The following is a 13,646-nucleotide window of genomic DNA, read 5'->3' on the forward strand; positions in this document are numbered from 1 at the left end:
TGTTGTGGCCTTTAAATAAATGATTACCTACAACCCAAGCAGTGTTGGCCAATGTATTTATTTATTTATTTATTTATGACATTTGATTAAGCGCGAACAATTGCCCTTAGGCGCCTCGGCGCTGCAACTTTTGCAAAATTCTCCACAGCTAGTATAAGAGGGTTTACTGATTAAACAGCCAGGTTTTTAGCTTTTTACGAAATGACCAGAGAGAGTGACTGGTCCTGATCGACTGAGGAAGGGTATTCCACAATCTTGGCGCCGTGACCATGAACCGGCGGTCTCCCCATGAGACAGTCAATGTAGTAACCTCCAGCCCTCTGTCTAAACAAAGGCCATTGAAAGTCCAGAGATGTAGTTTACCCAATGGTGACGATCAAGCTGTGCCGTTTATCAGTGCTTGAAGTAGCCATCATCATTCTTCTGCTACGCCGTAACCCGTTTTAACATGTTAGGTTTGTTTACCGGTTTCTTCATGGTGCTCCACAAACAATGCGACTTTCAACTCATAACAGAGCAGCACTCTGCAGACCTCTGCACCACACAGACATTCTGACTTCCCTTGAACAGGAAGGATTCTACTTGGCTGTCTTGGCAAGTCACAGGTTGTGAACATTCACTTCTTACCTGGTCACCTTTCTCGCCTGAATTCCCTGTTGTTCCTCGTTCTCCACGGGGTCCCTGTCACAGATACAAGGAAAAGGGGGTCAGTTAGGGTTGTTAGAGTAATATTGCTTCCCCGATACCCAGGAATATTAGCAGTCCATCTTCAACAGTCTCTCCAACCAGGCTAACTTGTGGTGCATAGGACTGTTGAGGAGTATTAAGCATTTAATAATTTTGGTCCCTGTACTCAAGAAGCCATGATATAGGCGGATTAGAAGTCAAAAAGGTGAAAAAAAAAAGGTAATCCTTCTCAAGCCCTGCACCCGGGAGCTGTAGAATAACCCCACTGATGGGTCTTGTTCCTTCCCTCCTCCTCTGCACCATGGAGCTGAACCCGCAGGGTTTCATGGACCTTCGCAAACCCTGTTAGAAGTACCTTCTAGGTTCCTCTTGTTGTCCCATGGTCCTCTCACACACCCCTGCGGTATATTCAAGATGTAAAACGCTTTTAAACTGTCTCCCCAAATCTTTGTACAGGGCGCCTTTGCTTCCCAGGTAAGATGTACATACATTAATGCAAAGAACATTTAAGAATAATAATATTAGAAGAAATGGTGTGTGAAGCCTTGGTGTGTGGGTAGATTGTAGAAGCGATGATCCTTTAAAAGTGCAAACGAACGAAACTAATGAGATTTAGAAAATAAAACAGTGGACAGAGAACACATGGTAAACACAGGGATAAATAAAATGAGGTAATTCAAAGGTTTTATTTTCTACTTTATTCAAAACAGTCTTTTTCAGACCTTGGGAATAGTTTTCAATTGTTTTTGTGCATGAATAATAAAGAAAGGTGCTCTGTGAATATCTCACTGCTAGAAGTGAGGCAGTGGGAGGGCACGGATTTTACCTACGTGCATGGCACCTTGTCTGTGCGATGATAGCCTTGTGAAAAGGCTTGACTTAAAGGGCATCTACACAGTCAGTGCTTTAAACAGGCAGGCATTAAGTAAATGGTCTTCCTTCGTTTTAAAGGCCGAGTAGTACCACTTCTCGGCAGGGGTTCAATAATTTTAATAGAGGAGCACCAACGCTTCCCATGAGCAGGCAGCTGCACTGTGCACTTCCATGTGAAGCACTGCACAGTGCACACTGTGTGTGGGCCAGTTTTGCTCAGTGCTGGAGCTCATCCAGGTTTTGTGCGGTTTGTTTCCACAGTCACAGCACTGGAGCGACTGTAGGAGACAGGCCCAGGTCTTGGAACTCATGGACTGGTGCTTGTATTGACAAGGGTTGGAAGTAAAGTTTAACCGGTTGCTTAGAGACCGGCCGCTGGGCTCCATCAGTCAAGTGCGGTTTTCCACGCAGGACTGCTGAATCAGCGGGGATTTGGTAATTTCAGCTCTTTCCATGACTGCTCTCGCATAACCTGGCAGAGGTCCGAAGCAATGTGCTGGGCTAGCAGGCCGCAGATACCAACAGGGCACAATCAAGAAACACACACACACAGACACACACACCCTCACCCACCCAAGAGTACGCGCACACACTCACCCACCCACACACACTCAGCCACCCGAGTGCGCCCACACATACACTCACACACTGGAATCGACAAGAACATGGGCAAAACATGAACTCACTGCTGGTCCCATGGCACCTGGAAAGCCCGGAGAACCAGGGGGTCCCTGAAAAAGAGAAACCAATCACCTTTAGAAACAAAAAATATGATAACATGAATGTCAACCTGAGTTTGCATCCGCCGCCCCTAACATACCGGCGTCTGGTTCACCTGTCACTGATCTTGTAAGCCCTTGTTTCAGGGTTCATGAACACAACAGCAGCAAGAAGAAAAATAATAGACCTCCTGGAGTTTAGTTTATTCTACAATGTTCCCCATAAGAAAAAAGGAAGCTGATGAAGGGCAAGTGTGGGACAGTGGTCAGATCCTGCGATGCAATCTAGAAGGTGGCAACCCAGGCCTCAAAACACATGGGCCCTCTGCTCTATTTAGAACTGGGTGAAGCACCAGGTTTATACCGGTGGAAACTCTGCTGGCTCCACCACTGTAAACTCTGATCTGGTGGCCTGTCAGGTCATAGGGATGGGTAGCCAGTCCTTTTGAGAGCTATGTTCACTCATTTGTTCTGCCCGCATTGCATGGAAAATGCACAATGGCTTCCACACTAGGAGAGAAGGCTCCCTGCGCATGGGTGGGTTGGAAGGGGGGGAAATGGTCATATTTTTGGGAGTTTGTTTCCTCAATACAAAACAGTTTGCTGAGCAAGCTCTTAAAACACATAGCAGCGCTCTTCACAGCACAAAGATCGCTGTGAGGCGGGTGGGGATCTTGAAATAGGGTGAACAGTCCTTCATCCTCCTGGATCTAAATGTGCCTCAGAGACTTTCCAAGCTACATAAAATAAAGCACAATCTGCTTGCTCAATTCCTTCACCCACAGGGCTGGAATCAATTTATGAGTCCCATGATCCAGAAGTTGTGCCGTTAAATCCCACATTTTCTCATAATCCAAATGAATGATTAGTATCGTCAAAGATTGTAGGCTCCTCCAGAACCTAAAATTTGATTCAAAAGCGTGTTTAATATCAATCAAAGCCTCTACTTTCATAGCAGCTTTTATATCAAAACTGTAATGATCCACATCTCCATCTTTTCCTACAAATAGTTAAACCAATCATGGAACTGTAGTTTTTCTGGCATGGAAGGACACTCACCGATTCCCCTTTCTCTCCTGCAGGCCCAGTGTATCCACGCTCTCCTTTAGTCCCCTATAGCAGCAGAAAGAAAATAGTTACATTGCTATACTATATATTAGGAACACCACTCTCATTGGCTACATCATACAATCTTTTACCTGTCATGTGACCATTTTCTTAATAGCTAATCTATTATTTAATTGTGTTGCGATTGGGGTCCACTCAATCAATGAGGCGGCAATGAATCAGGAGTTGAGTGTCATGCCAACTAGCAGGGGCATGAATTAGAATTCTGGGCCAGACTTCTACATCTGAGACAGGATAATACTGTTTTCCCTAGGCATAGCACTTTCTGCATGACATAGACTGGCAAAAGTTATGAATTATGCTACCCAAGTAAATTGCCTGCAAGTTTAAATGTGTTGGTTCAAGCATTGCCTTCACTTTTTGATTCTCAGGTCTCAACAATACTCATTTCAGTCACCTACAATATTTCAAGAAATGTTTTTTCATGTTAACTTAAATTACAACTTTAAACTATAATCTTTTGGTCTCATTGTACCAATTCATGAAGAACAAGTTACTTACAATTGGTAACACTCTTTCTGGTGGACTGCATCTGCATTCCTCACCTTTAGAATATTCCCCTAGTGCCAGAATGCATCCAAAGTATTTTCATAATGGTGCTCACAAGCACCACGTGGCTCTGCGTTGCCTTCATATCACTGGAAATTACTGACTGGAGCAGCATGTAAGCGCCAACCCTGTGCGCCTTAGTCAGTTTCTTGCTTGAGTTTTTCCGTGCCCTGGAAGAAGTACCAGTGTGCAGTACTCTAATATGGGACCTCTTTTAGAGGCCTCTACTCAGAACCAGGAGTTAGAAGGACAGTAAGAAATCTGTGGAGGGGGCTCAGACCAAGAAGTCTTGAAGGACCGAACAGGCAGAATTCCTATTTGCTGTACCTGATATTTAAGGCAGTAGTGCTTCGTAAACATGTCCACTGATGCCCACAACGTGACCTCACATATGTCACCGACAGCTATTCTGCATTCCGTCATAGTGGTGGCAGTCTCAGCCATGGGGGATTGGGCCCTTAGAATAGTTATTGGCTAGTGTATGGCATATTTTAATGCAGAGGACTATCCCCCTCAACATAGTCTTTTCCTTTCTTTGACCAAAGGAACCCCCAAAAATGCTGATTGCCCACCTGATGGGCTTTGTTATGATCACTGCAAAAGCTTAAAGCTCTTTTGGTTCCAGCCAATGCAGTATCTCCTCCTCTTTTGAAGAATGGAGCAGGGCAAAGAAAGATGGGAGAGTAATGATTGCCCAATGTGAAAAGGTGTCACAACTGTAGCCAAGAATGCAGCACCAATTTGTCCAGAAACAAAGTTTGTGCAATTGCACACAGAGAGCCAAGTGCCAAATTGTACAGGGGAAGTCTTGTGCTTACTCATTTGTGATGTGCTAGGCACCACTGGTTGAGCTTACCTGCATGAGTGTTCAAGGATTTGCAAGGTGGTCCACGATCAGGGAGATGCCTTGACATACCAACTACCCCCAAAGGCACAGAGTATACTGGCACAGGACACAGGACCACACTCTGTCTTGCTTGCTGCTGTACCACATAGCAGTGGCATTTTCCCTGACAACCTACAGCAGCGTCCATTTGATGAGCCACAGGACAAGACAAAGCCAGACAAATGGCCTTCTTCTCCAACAATTTGATGTGGAGCCAGATTTCTGACAGAGACCTGAGTCATCTGATCTCCACCTCTCCCAGATGATTTCCATAGTCATCTGGGAGAGGCCTGGCATTTCTTTTTTTTTTTTACATATTAAGCACTGAACAAATGTATCCATCAGAAAAGCACTATCTCTTCGGAGTAGAGTGTAATTTGTAAAAGAGTAAGGGAAGGGGCCTTAAGTTTTGCTCAGAAGCAGATGGCCAGTGCAATAAAATGTCAGGTGCCAAATCCTACAACTGCGCAGTCTTGATTCCACCTCATCTCTCTTTTATCTACCACCAGGCATTTCCTGCCCTCTATCCCATGCTTTCAGGTTCTCTTGCATCGCTGCTTTCTTTCATTGACACAGTTTTTCTGTCTTTCACTTCCTTCTTCTTTCCCCCTTTTGTGTTTTTGTCCGTCTTGCTCTGGGTCAAAGTCTGATGAGGAAAAATAAGTGCCAGTCCCTAAATATGAGGGCCAGTGGCCCCCACCTGCAAATACTAGCTCAATACTTGAGACAATTTGTGCCTTGATCCTTATCTGATGGTTGTTACCTTGACCTTACCCTTTCTTGTGCTAAATTTTGGAATGGCTACAGGAATGTGCAGACATCTGGGTGGCCACTCCAGCAGGTGAATGTCTGAGTAAATGTAATTAATGTTCCCCCAGCTTGTAAACGGCTCATTACATTAATGGTTCTTGAGTGATTCTTACCGGTAGTCCCGGTGGTCCCATCTCTCCTGGGTATCCAGGAAGGCCGGGTGGACCCTCAAAGAAAAAGAATTTGAGTTGTGAAAATCCTGATATCAAATACAGCTCAACAGGTACAAATATGTAGTGATTATTCACTAAAATGGTCATATGCTGCATGAAGACAGTGGATGTCGTCATCTTGTCTGCACAACCAGATAAATTGTGTCACTTACTTGAAAACAATAAAGAAAATTCTACTGTGAAAGAAACCAATTGAGAGCCTAATTTACATTCTGGAAGAATGTTGTACTCCGTTAAAAGCGTGGTGGATGTCCTGACTGCCAACCCCATGGTTCCCCGTTCTGTTTAAAGTTGGGGGAGAGTCATATTTCTGACAGTGGAGCCCAATGGAATCATTTGACTGACCGCCTCTTGGACATTGGGCCATCTGTCAAAGTGCCTCAGACCATCTGCTCTATTTATGACGGACATTCCAATGTACCCGTTTCTAGTTTGGGATTGTTAGGGAAAGCCTGACAGTCTTGATCAGGAAACCAAAGAAATGACTCCCATGAGCTGAGAGCTGAGAGAAAACTCACAACATGTCAGGGATATTTCTTTTTGTCATAAATTCCTCCTTCAAGAGTTGGTTTCAGAAAAATAAAAACTATTATTGGAGCGGGTGAATGAAACATTGCACCCACCACACAAATTGTAAGGGCCTGCATCAGAGCGACCACAACAGAGGCTATCCTAAAGGCAGAGAGATCCGTGCTCTCTGATGTATTCACTAGTGTTTTAATCGCTCATGTGCACAGAAGGGAATTAACCTAAGAACATTATTCAAAGATAGTTCTATTGATCAGGGAGAGTCTCAGTGAGCTAAACTGTAACAAGCTACACCAAAGCACATCACTATTCAAGTTCTCTCAATTCGGCACTTAACTGAAAATCCACATCACAAATACCAAGAGGGGATTTAGTTCAGGGCTGGACAACTCGCTCTCCCTTACTCACCTGAATCATCCATCCCTGCAAGCGGCATGTAGCGCTCAACTTACCAGTGACCCCTTCTCTCCTGGCAGTCCACGCTCTCCTTGAAGACCCTTGGAAGAGAAACAGAAGTTACCCACCATAATCTAGTAGTAAACCTAACTCACCTGATCGGGCCTCTCATTCTTCTCCCCATGTTCTATGGATCTCTCTATTTTTACTCTCAAGCCAAAATCTATCTAGTCGGACTTTGCACAAAGGAAAATTCTGTAAAATATGTACCGTAAAATACGACATGCTCTTGCTTGATTGGGACAAGGTCAATGTGCAGGCAGTCCAACCAAGAGCTTCCCTTTATTCTTGTGTGCTTTAAAACGCGCACCAAACAAAATGCTAGATCTCACATGTTGGGTTTCATTTGTACGATGCACATTCTCTACATGGACATCATCTGGGGGTAGTCAGGGATGGCAGTTGCATCCCCTGTTTTCCCCTGGCAACCCCTGGCACTGCCTTAGCAAGCACTGGCCTCAGAAGTGGCAAAATCGGTGCCAGAAACACAAAGGGGCTCCACTCTCTTTGTTTACTGTAAAAAAGTTCATATGAGGTGGTTCATAATAATTATTCACTATTAGAGTAATAAAACATGGAGTACAATAATCTGGAATATGACAGCTGAGGAAAGTAAAAAATGCTTTTAAATGCCTATTATGTGTGTGCTTGCGGAAGAGAGTGTCTGCGTGACAGAGAGGGTGTGTGTAAGTGTATGAATGTGTGTATGTGTGTGGGTGTGTGTGTGTGTGTGTGAAAGGGACGGTCAAAGGAGTGTGATGTCACTTCCACTACCCATGGCATTGTGTTGAATTGACGTCCATGGTTCTCTAGCGAGAACCTTCAAGGAGACTAGATCCAAAATAGGTAGTGAGGTGGCTTATGGGGATGGGAAAAACTGTGGGCAGTGAAGGGTGCTAAAGTGTGGTCGACCCTGCAAAGAAACCCCAGCGGTACCAAGACTTAGTCAATCTTAAGCATGTTTAAAGCTATTTCTGAAGGTTATTCTAGTATTTTCAGTATGCCAACTTAGGGCTACCAAAGGGTTTTATTGAACTGCAAAAAAGCCATTGAAATATAGCTTATAGCTAAGAAGGAGCAAATAGCAAATTGACGAAATATGTCCATTATAATTGCCATTTGCAAATCAGTGCAAATGGGCTGGGAACAAGGTGCACTACCTCCTACTATGTAGGTGCAAAATATGCAAGGACGGTGATACTCATTGTTGAAATACAATGATAAACCTGTTGCAAAGACTCACTATGTGATTATATGTAGTATGTGTTTATTTGATTCTCTTATCATGATACATAACTTTCTACTGCTGTGCCTGAACTTTATCTGTTGCCTTTCAACGATGCAAGGCATTGTCAACTCAAACGTTTGTATTGTCCGACTGATGAAAGGAGGACCTTACAGCGTTGGTCTCTTTACTCTTTAATTCTACTTTTCAAATATTTTCATTCAGAAAATAGATCATGAGAATCATTTTCAAACATCTCCCCAGTCCCTAGGATTATTTATAGTTGCAATATCACTGTTGCAACAGCAAAATAAAACAAAAAATCCTTAAAAACCAAAAACTTAGAAATAAACAGAACCCCGTTTGATGAGGGATCAGATATAGCACATCACAGCTTTTCAGACACTGAGAAAACAGCTGCTTTTTTCCTTCCCAATTAATAAATATTTTCAACTGAACCCAAATCAAAACCATCATCATACACAATCATTGAAATAAACTGAAATATGGATAAAGTGCTGAGGAAAAAGGATCAGCAAACAATAATTCAAATTATAACTGCAAATGCCTAATGTGACTCCATGTGTGAAAAGATACGTAAAAAGATGTATTTTTCGTTTTCTCAAGATTGCTGAGTGAAAGGAAATTGAGGTTAGCAAAGAACTCTTGCTTAAAAAAAATGTATTGCATTAAATATCAATGAATAAATTCTGGAATTCAAGATTTTTTATCAATAAATTCTGGAATTCAAGATTTTTAAAAGGAAATAACTAACCCTGAGTTTTTCTGGGATTTTGTGAGTAAAAACAATGAAATGCTGGGTCTGGTGATCAAAAGGAACAACACCATCATTACTCTGGCAGCAGAAGGCACAGCAGCTCGGGCACACTTACCTTTCACTAAAGCAAACCGACAAAGGGTGGGAGTAAGCAGACAGACTTAGGTGACCTGAACACCAATACAGACAATTAGCTTTAGTATGAGGAAAACAACAGCTACGTTTGAAGCAACAGTTTGGTAAAACCAATTCTTACTAGTGTGTAGCAAAGCTAGTCAGCGGTGAAAGATGGCGCAACACAAATTGGTGCCTGTTCCAGGGATGGGACATGGTGGACGTTGATTCTTGAGACAATGGAAGTGACTTATTAAGATAAAGTAAGGGGCTTTTAATATTGATTTCATTTGTCCTGTAACTCCTCATCATTATATCACCTGACATCACAGATAACTTACATTTTATAAGAAAGGAAATCAGGAAGTGACCACATATATTTATGGATATGATTGCTTGTAAAGTGTGAGAAATGGGAATAAACCATATCCTTCTGTAGATAGAACTGCAGAAGATTAAAACTACCTAAAAATGAAATTTTAAGGAAGCTCACTAGTCCCTATAAATAGAAAAACAAAACAGAAGAGAAGAGTATTGACCAGTTCTTAAAAGCAGCCCTTTAAAATCTCATTCCACTCTCAGAGTTTATTAACTTATGCACAGTGAACAGGCATGGGGCAGTAAGGTTCAGTGTCTTTGAGCACAAATCTGAAATCTGGACCTTACCTTCCTTAGAAGGTAGGTAGCTCAGTGAACTTCCGCAAGCATGGAATGCATTGCTTAGCTACCTAGATGGATTCGCCTGTGTGTTCTTGTTTATGATTTATATGGTTTGCTCACAAGAGACCGTGAACAGCCTCCTCAGAGAAGATGTCTAACTAAACGACAAAGTGCAAAAATAAGCTGTTTCTAGCAGTATGATATGGAGTGATATAAAACAGTCATATTCATAACACTGTTTGTCATAAATAGTTTTAGAGGAAGTTTGTTCGATGTATATACTCAAATTTCATAAGAAATAACAGTGTACATTTATTTCATCCCCTTTTTGTCTGAGGAAAAACTTTATGGAACAACCTTTGGCAAGTCAAAGCTAACAATGCACAGCTAATGTGGGTCCTTCATAAGTAGGTGTCCCTGTTATGTATGATCCACCATAGAGTCTGCCTACTTAGGAACTCTCGGGTACCTCAGCAAAGCATAGACATTTACGCCATTATTTATCCTCTTAAAACAAGTTTCTTACTTCACGTTCCTCATCTAGAAAACCATTTCTTAGTGCACCGTTCCATGTGAAAGAGCTTGCCCAGCTATAGTTTTGGGTTTCTTTCTTTTTTCTCCCTAATTTATCAGCATAAGCTATTTGGGATTGTGGCAAAATCCTTAGCAACATTTAAGAAAGATGTGATCTCTTTGTTTTAATTTAGACCACAGTGGGTTATTCCTCTTCCCTCTCTTTTGCTTTTCAATCCTGCCGAGCCACAAAGCCTCATTTCCGAATTCAAGCAGTACGGTATCATTAATATTAAGGATTCTGTCATTTATTTCATGGTAGAGTAGTTCTGTTTTCCTTTTCCCAATGTAAGGAGAGATAAGTACATGAAAGATGGATGAACTCCCGCTTCATATGAAGAAGCGATGAAGGTTTTATGAGTGTAACATGGTTAAAATACAGTGCCTAAATAGTGTATGTACCTAACCTTGCTGATGAGAAGTCACTGCTTGTTCTAATCTGTACCATTAATTGCTTCGTGAAACGAGGCTGTTCTGCAATGTTGTGTTCGATATTTCATCAAATTGAGTCTCTGAAGGCTGTCTAATTTTGAAAAGCATATATTTTTCTAGCTTAACGGCTAGTTTGTAGGAAGTTACATATAAACTGTACGAGTTTTATGTAGGTTTTGATTTTCGAAATATTGATTAAATGATTTATAAAAAAAGGAATCGTTTATGGCCAAAAAGAGAAAAGAAAGAAAACAGTCTCTCCTCCAATAGAAATGCCTTTGTGAGATTTGTGTCTAAAACCGCTCGTCAGTATTGAATACTCTGCCCTGGAAGGATGGTTGGTGTGCCTCACAGTATCTCAAGATATTGAAATACTTTGGTGTGTGAGTGGAAACCATAGGAGAACCTTATAAATAATATAAAATCCAATTAATATATTACATTTAAAAAAAGTTGTTGTCTTTAAAAGCCACTCTACTTAATATTGGCATATGAAGATTTTCTTCTCCGGAAATTGAGATGCTATCAATACTGTACATTTGGCAAAGACGTGCAAAGTTGACATTAGGCCAAAGTGCAGGGCTCAGTGCTGATAATATTGCTTGATGATCACAAACTTTAATTAACAGTTGTGGCACTTCATATTGAGTTTGTTATAATAAACAGCTTGAGGACATGATAAAGAAGTTGCTAAATCTAGTGCAGCTCCAATGCCCTGATGTTTTCGTTCGTCAGCCATTTATTTCAATTATGAGTTCTAGAATGTGCTCTGAAGGTATTCGTTTCCGTTTAAGAAAATAGAAGTAAATCCACTTCCCACTTTGCAATCTAATGAGCTTCTCTGCCGCTCTTTTCTTTAGAAGCACCAGAAAGTCCTGAATCAGCTATGTCACTTGAAAAGATCGCACAGCTTCCTGGACTAACCTCTTCTATCCATAATATTGAGCCCCCAGTTGCATGTAATGCCTTGCCAAGCTTGGAAATCATTCCTAGTGCTTCCCCTGCCAGGGTACATTTGGTGGAGGATGAAAGGAGAAGGAATTATTTGCACTTATTGGCAGCATCCCAGCAGTCATCGAAGGATGACTCTCCCACATTCAAAGTGGAAAAATCTTCATTTGTGCATCCAATTTCAGACTGGAACTGCACAGCCAGGGTGCCCTACAGTAGGACATCCTGTGACTTTTGAATGGAACTCAAGAATATATTCCACATCTGCAGCTGTGCGAATGGCATACATATAGAACAGCAGTCATTTCTTCATGCCATCAAACGAATCTTGTTTCATATCTTTGGAAAGTAGCTCCTGCAGATGCCCTATTGGTTCCTCACACACCTGCCTAGCAAAGTGGAAGCTCTAACAGCTCTTATTTTCCAGCTACCAGAAACAAACCTACATGCCCAGCACATTGAGGATGAATTGTTTTAATCCAATAAAACAGCAGATGATGAAGAGGGATATGAAACCTTCCTGTGCATGATGAAACAGCTACTGGGGCAGGCTGTTGGTTGCTTCTAAAGCAATATGGATCTTGCTCTGCAACTCAATATTCGTTTTGCTTGGTGTATTTCTAAAGTTCAGCTGCCAATGCCTTCAAAAAGGTTTCCACCACAGGTTCCATGAAGCTCAGAACCAGGGGAATGGAAGCTCTTCATAAGGGGAGTCTCAAAGAAAACTAATCTTTGAAGCTGGGATATTGTTGGTTGCATGTTCAATTTTCTAGTAGGCTGGTTCTGAGGTAATGTGAACACTAAAGAATTTTGAGTGAAGCACAAAAGTAAATTTTGTTTTTTTCCAAATGTGATGAAACAAAATATAGTCCAATAGGGTCACAGTTCGGGTATCTTTGATCCCAGAACGGGCAAATTAACTCTGGGGCAACTGTTGGGGGCACTGTGGAGTCGTTTCTGAATGTCAACGCCTTATGGTAGTAAATTCCACTGCATTGAAAAATGTCTTCTGGCCATCTGTTTATCCTTCTAAAATGAGGACATTTTTAGAGTCTTAAAACGGTAGTATTGCATTTTTATAATAAAGTTTAATTCTATGCTGACCTTCCTAAAACCCCTTTACCCATACATGTTTATGTATGTTGTATTTTGTATGCACAAGAAAATCTTTTGATTCTAAAAGGTATTTCAGGATACTACTGGAATCAAGAGATATTCTAACGTTTACGAATGTTACTCTTCATTCCATGAATGAAAAGTTAATATCAAAATGAAGACAAAATGATGCTGCTATGTTATCTACCCTTGTCTTAATGGATACTGATCTTAACTGTGGGCACGCCATTATGAGCCACATTTAAAAGGTTGTCTCCTGTAGCTACTGCCTTTTTTCATCTAGTGGCACATTATAGATATCCTGCTCAAGAGTTAAACTGATTTTACTATGTTCAACATACTTTCTAATACAAGGATCGCTGCTTTTTATATGCCACAAGGGGTAATGTCTCAGGGCACACAGGTACCAATGACATGACTTATCATAAAAAATATTAAAGATATCATTGAAATTTGGGGTGAAGGTAAATACAGGACAAATTGGTGAGGTGGAGCGACGTTTCTTTTATATTTATCATGGTTAGGCTGCAACTGAATACGTGGAACAGCACCGGAAGTGAGGAAGAGGACAAAAGAAGCGTGATTTAAGCAACACTGACAAAAGCCCACAAAATATGTGAGGTATGGGGTTCTTACAGGTAATCCAGTGGAGCCAGGTGGACCCGGAAAACCTGGGGGACCCTGAGGGAAGAAACATGAAGTCATATCATACACATTTGCCAATCCTGCGGCTGGCTTGTGGACAGAAGAGTTGGGGAGAATGTTACTGTAGTTTCAGATTGGTTAACCAGCAACAGTGAAAGAAGGTTTGTGGTTAAGTAAAGTCTATGTGAAAAAGTGGAAGGACAAGAAAGGAAAGGCGGTGTGAAAAGATGAAATCATATTGCCTCTGTTGATCAGGTACTTACAGCCTGTCCTGAAGGGCCGGGGAATCCACGAATGCCAGGAGGACCCTGAAACAGAAGCCAGAAAAGAATTCAGTATTCGC

At 41.7% G+C, this 13,646-nt stretch overlaps 1 protein-coding gene across 5 annotated transcripts in view; it reads right to left on the minus strand.

Moving 5' to 3' along the window:
* COL16A1 (collagen type XVI alpha 1 chain) overlaps positions 1–13,646 on the minus strand; it is a 950,832-nt gene that overhangs the window by 182,114 nt on the left and 755,072 nt on the right. For 4 of the 5 annotated variants that reach the window (XM_078680648.1, XM_078680645.1, XM_078680647.1 and 1 more), the window contains 7 exons: positions 13,567–13,611; positions 13,295–13,339; positions 6,806–6,850; positions 5,766–5,819; positions 3,339–3,392; positions 2,247–2,291; positions 628–681 (listed from right to left, as the gene is read on the minus strand). In XM_078680648.1, coding sequence (XP_078536774.1) covers positions 628–681; positions 2,247–2,291; positions 3,339–3,392; positions 5,766–5,819; positions 6,806–6,850; positions 13,295–13,339; positions 13,567–13,611 — 342 coding nt within the window. The remainder of the gene's footprint in view (positions 1–627; positions 682–2,246; positions 2,292–3,338; positions 3,393–5,765; positions 5,820–6,805; positions 6,851–13,294; positions 13,340–13,566; positions 13,612–13,646) is intronic. The other variant, XM_078680646.1, reaches the window with a different exon arrangement.

Source organism: Lissotriton helveticus, chromosome 3_1, assembly GCF_964261635.1.
Source record: "Lissotriton helveticus chromosome 3_1, aLisHel1.1, whole genome shotgun sequence".
Lineage (NCBI taxonomy): Eukaryota > Metazoa > Chordata > Amphibia > Caudata > Salamandridae > Lissotriton > Lissotriton helveticus.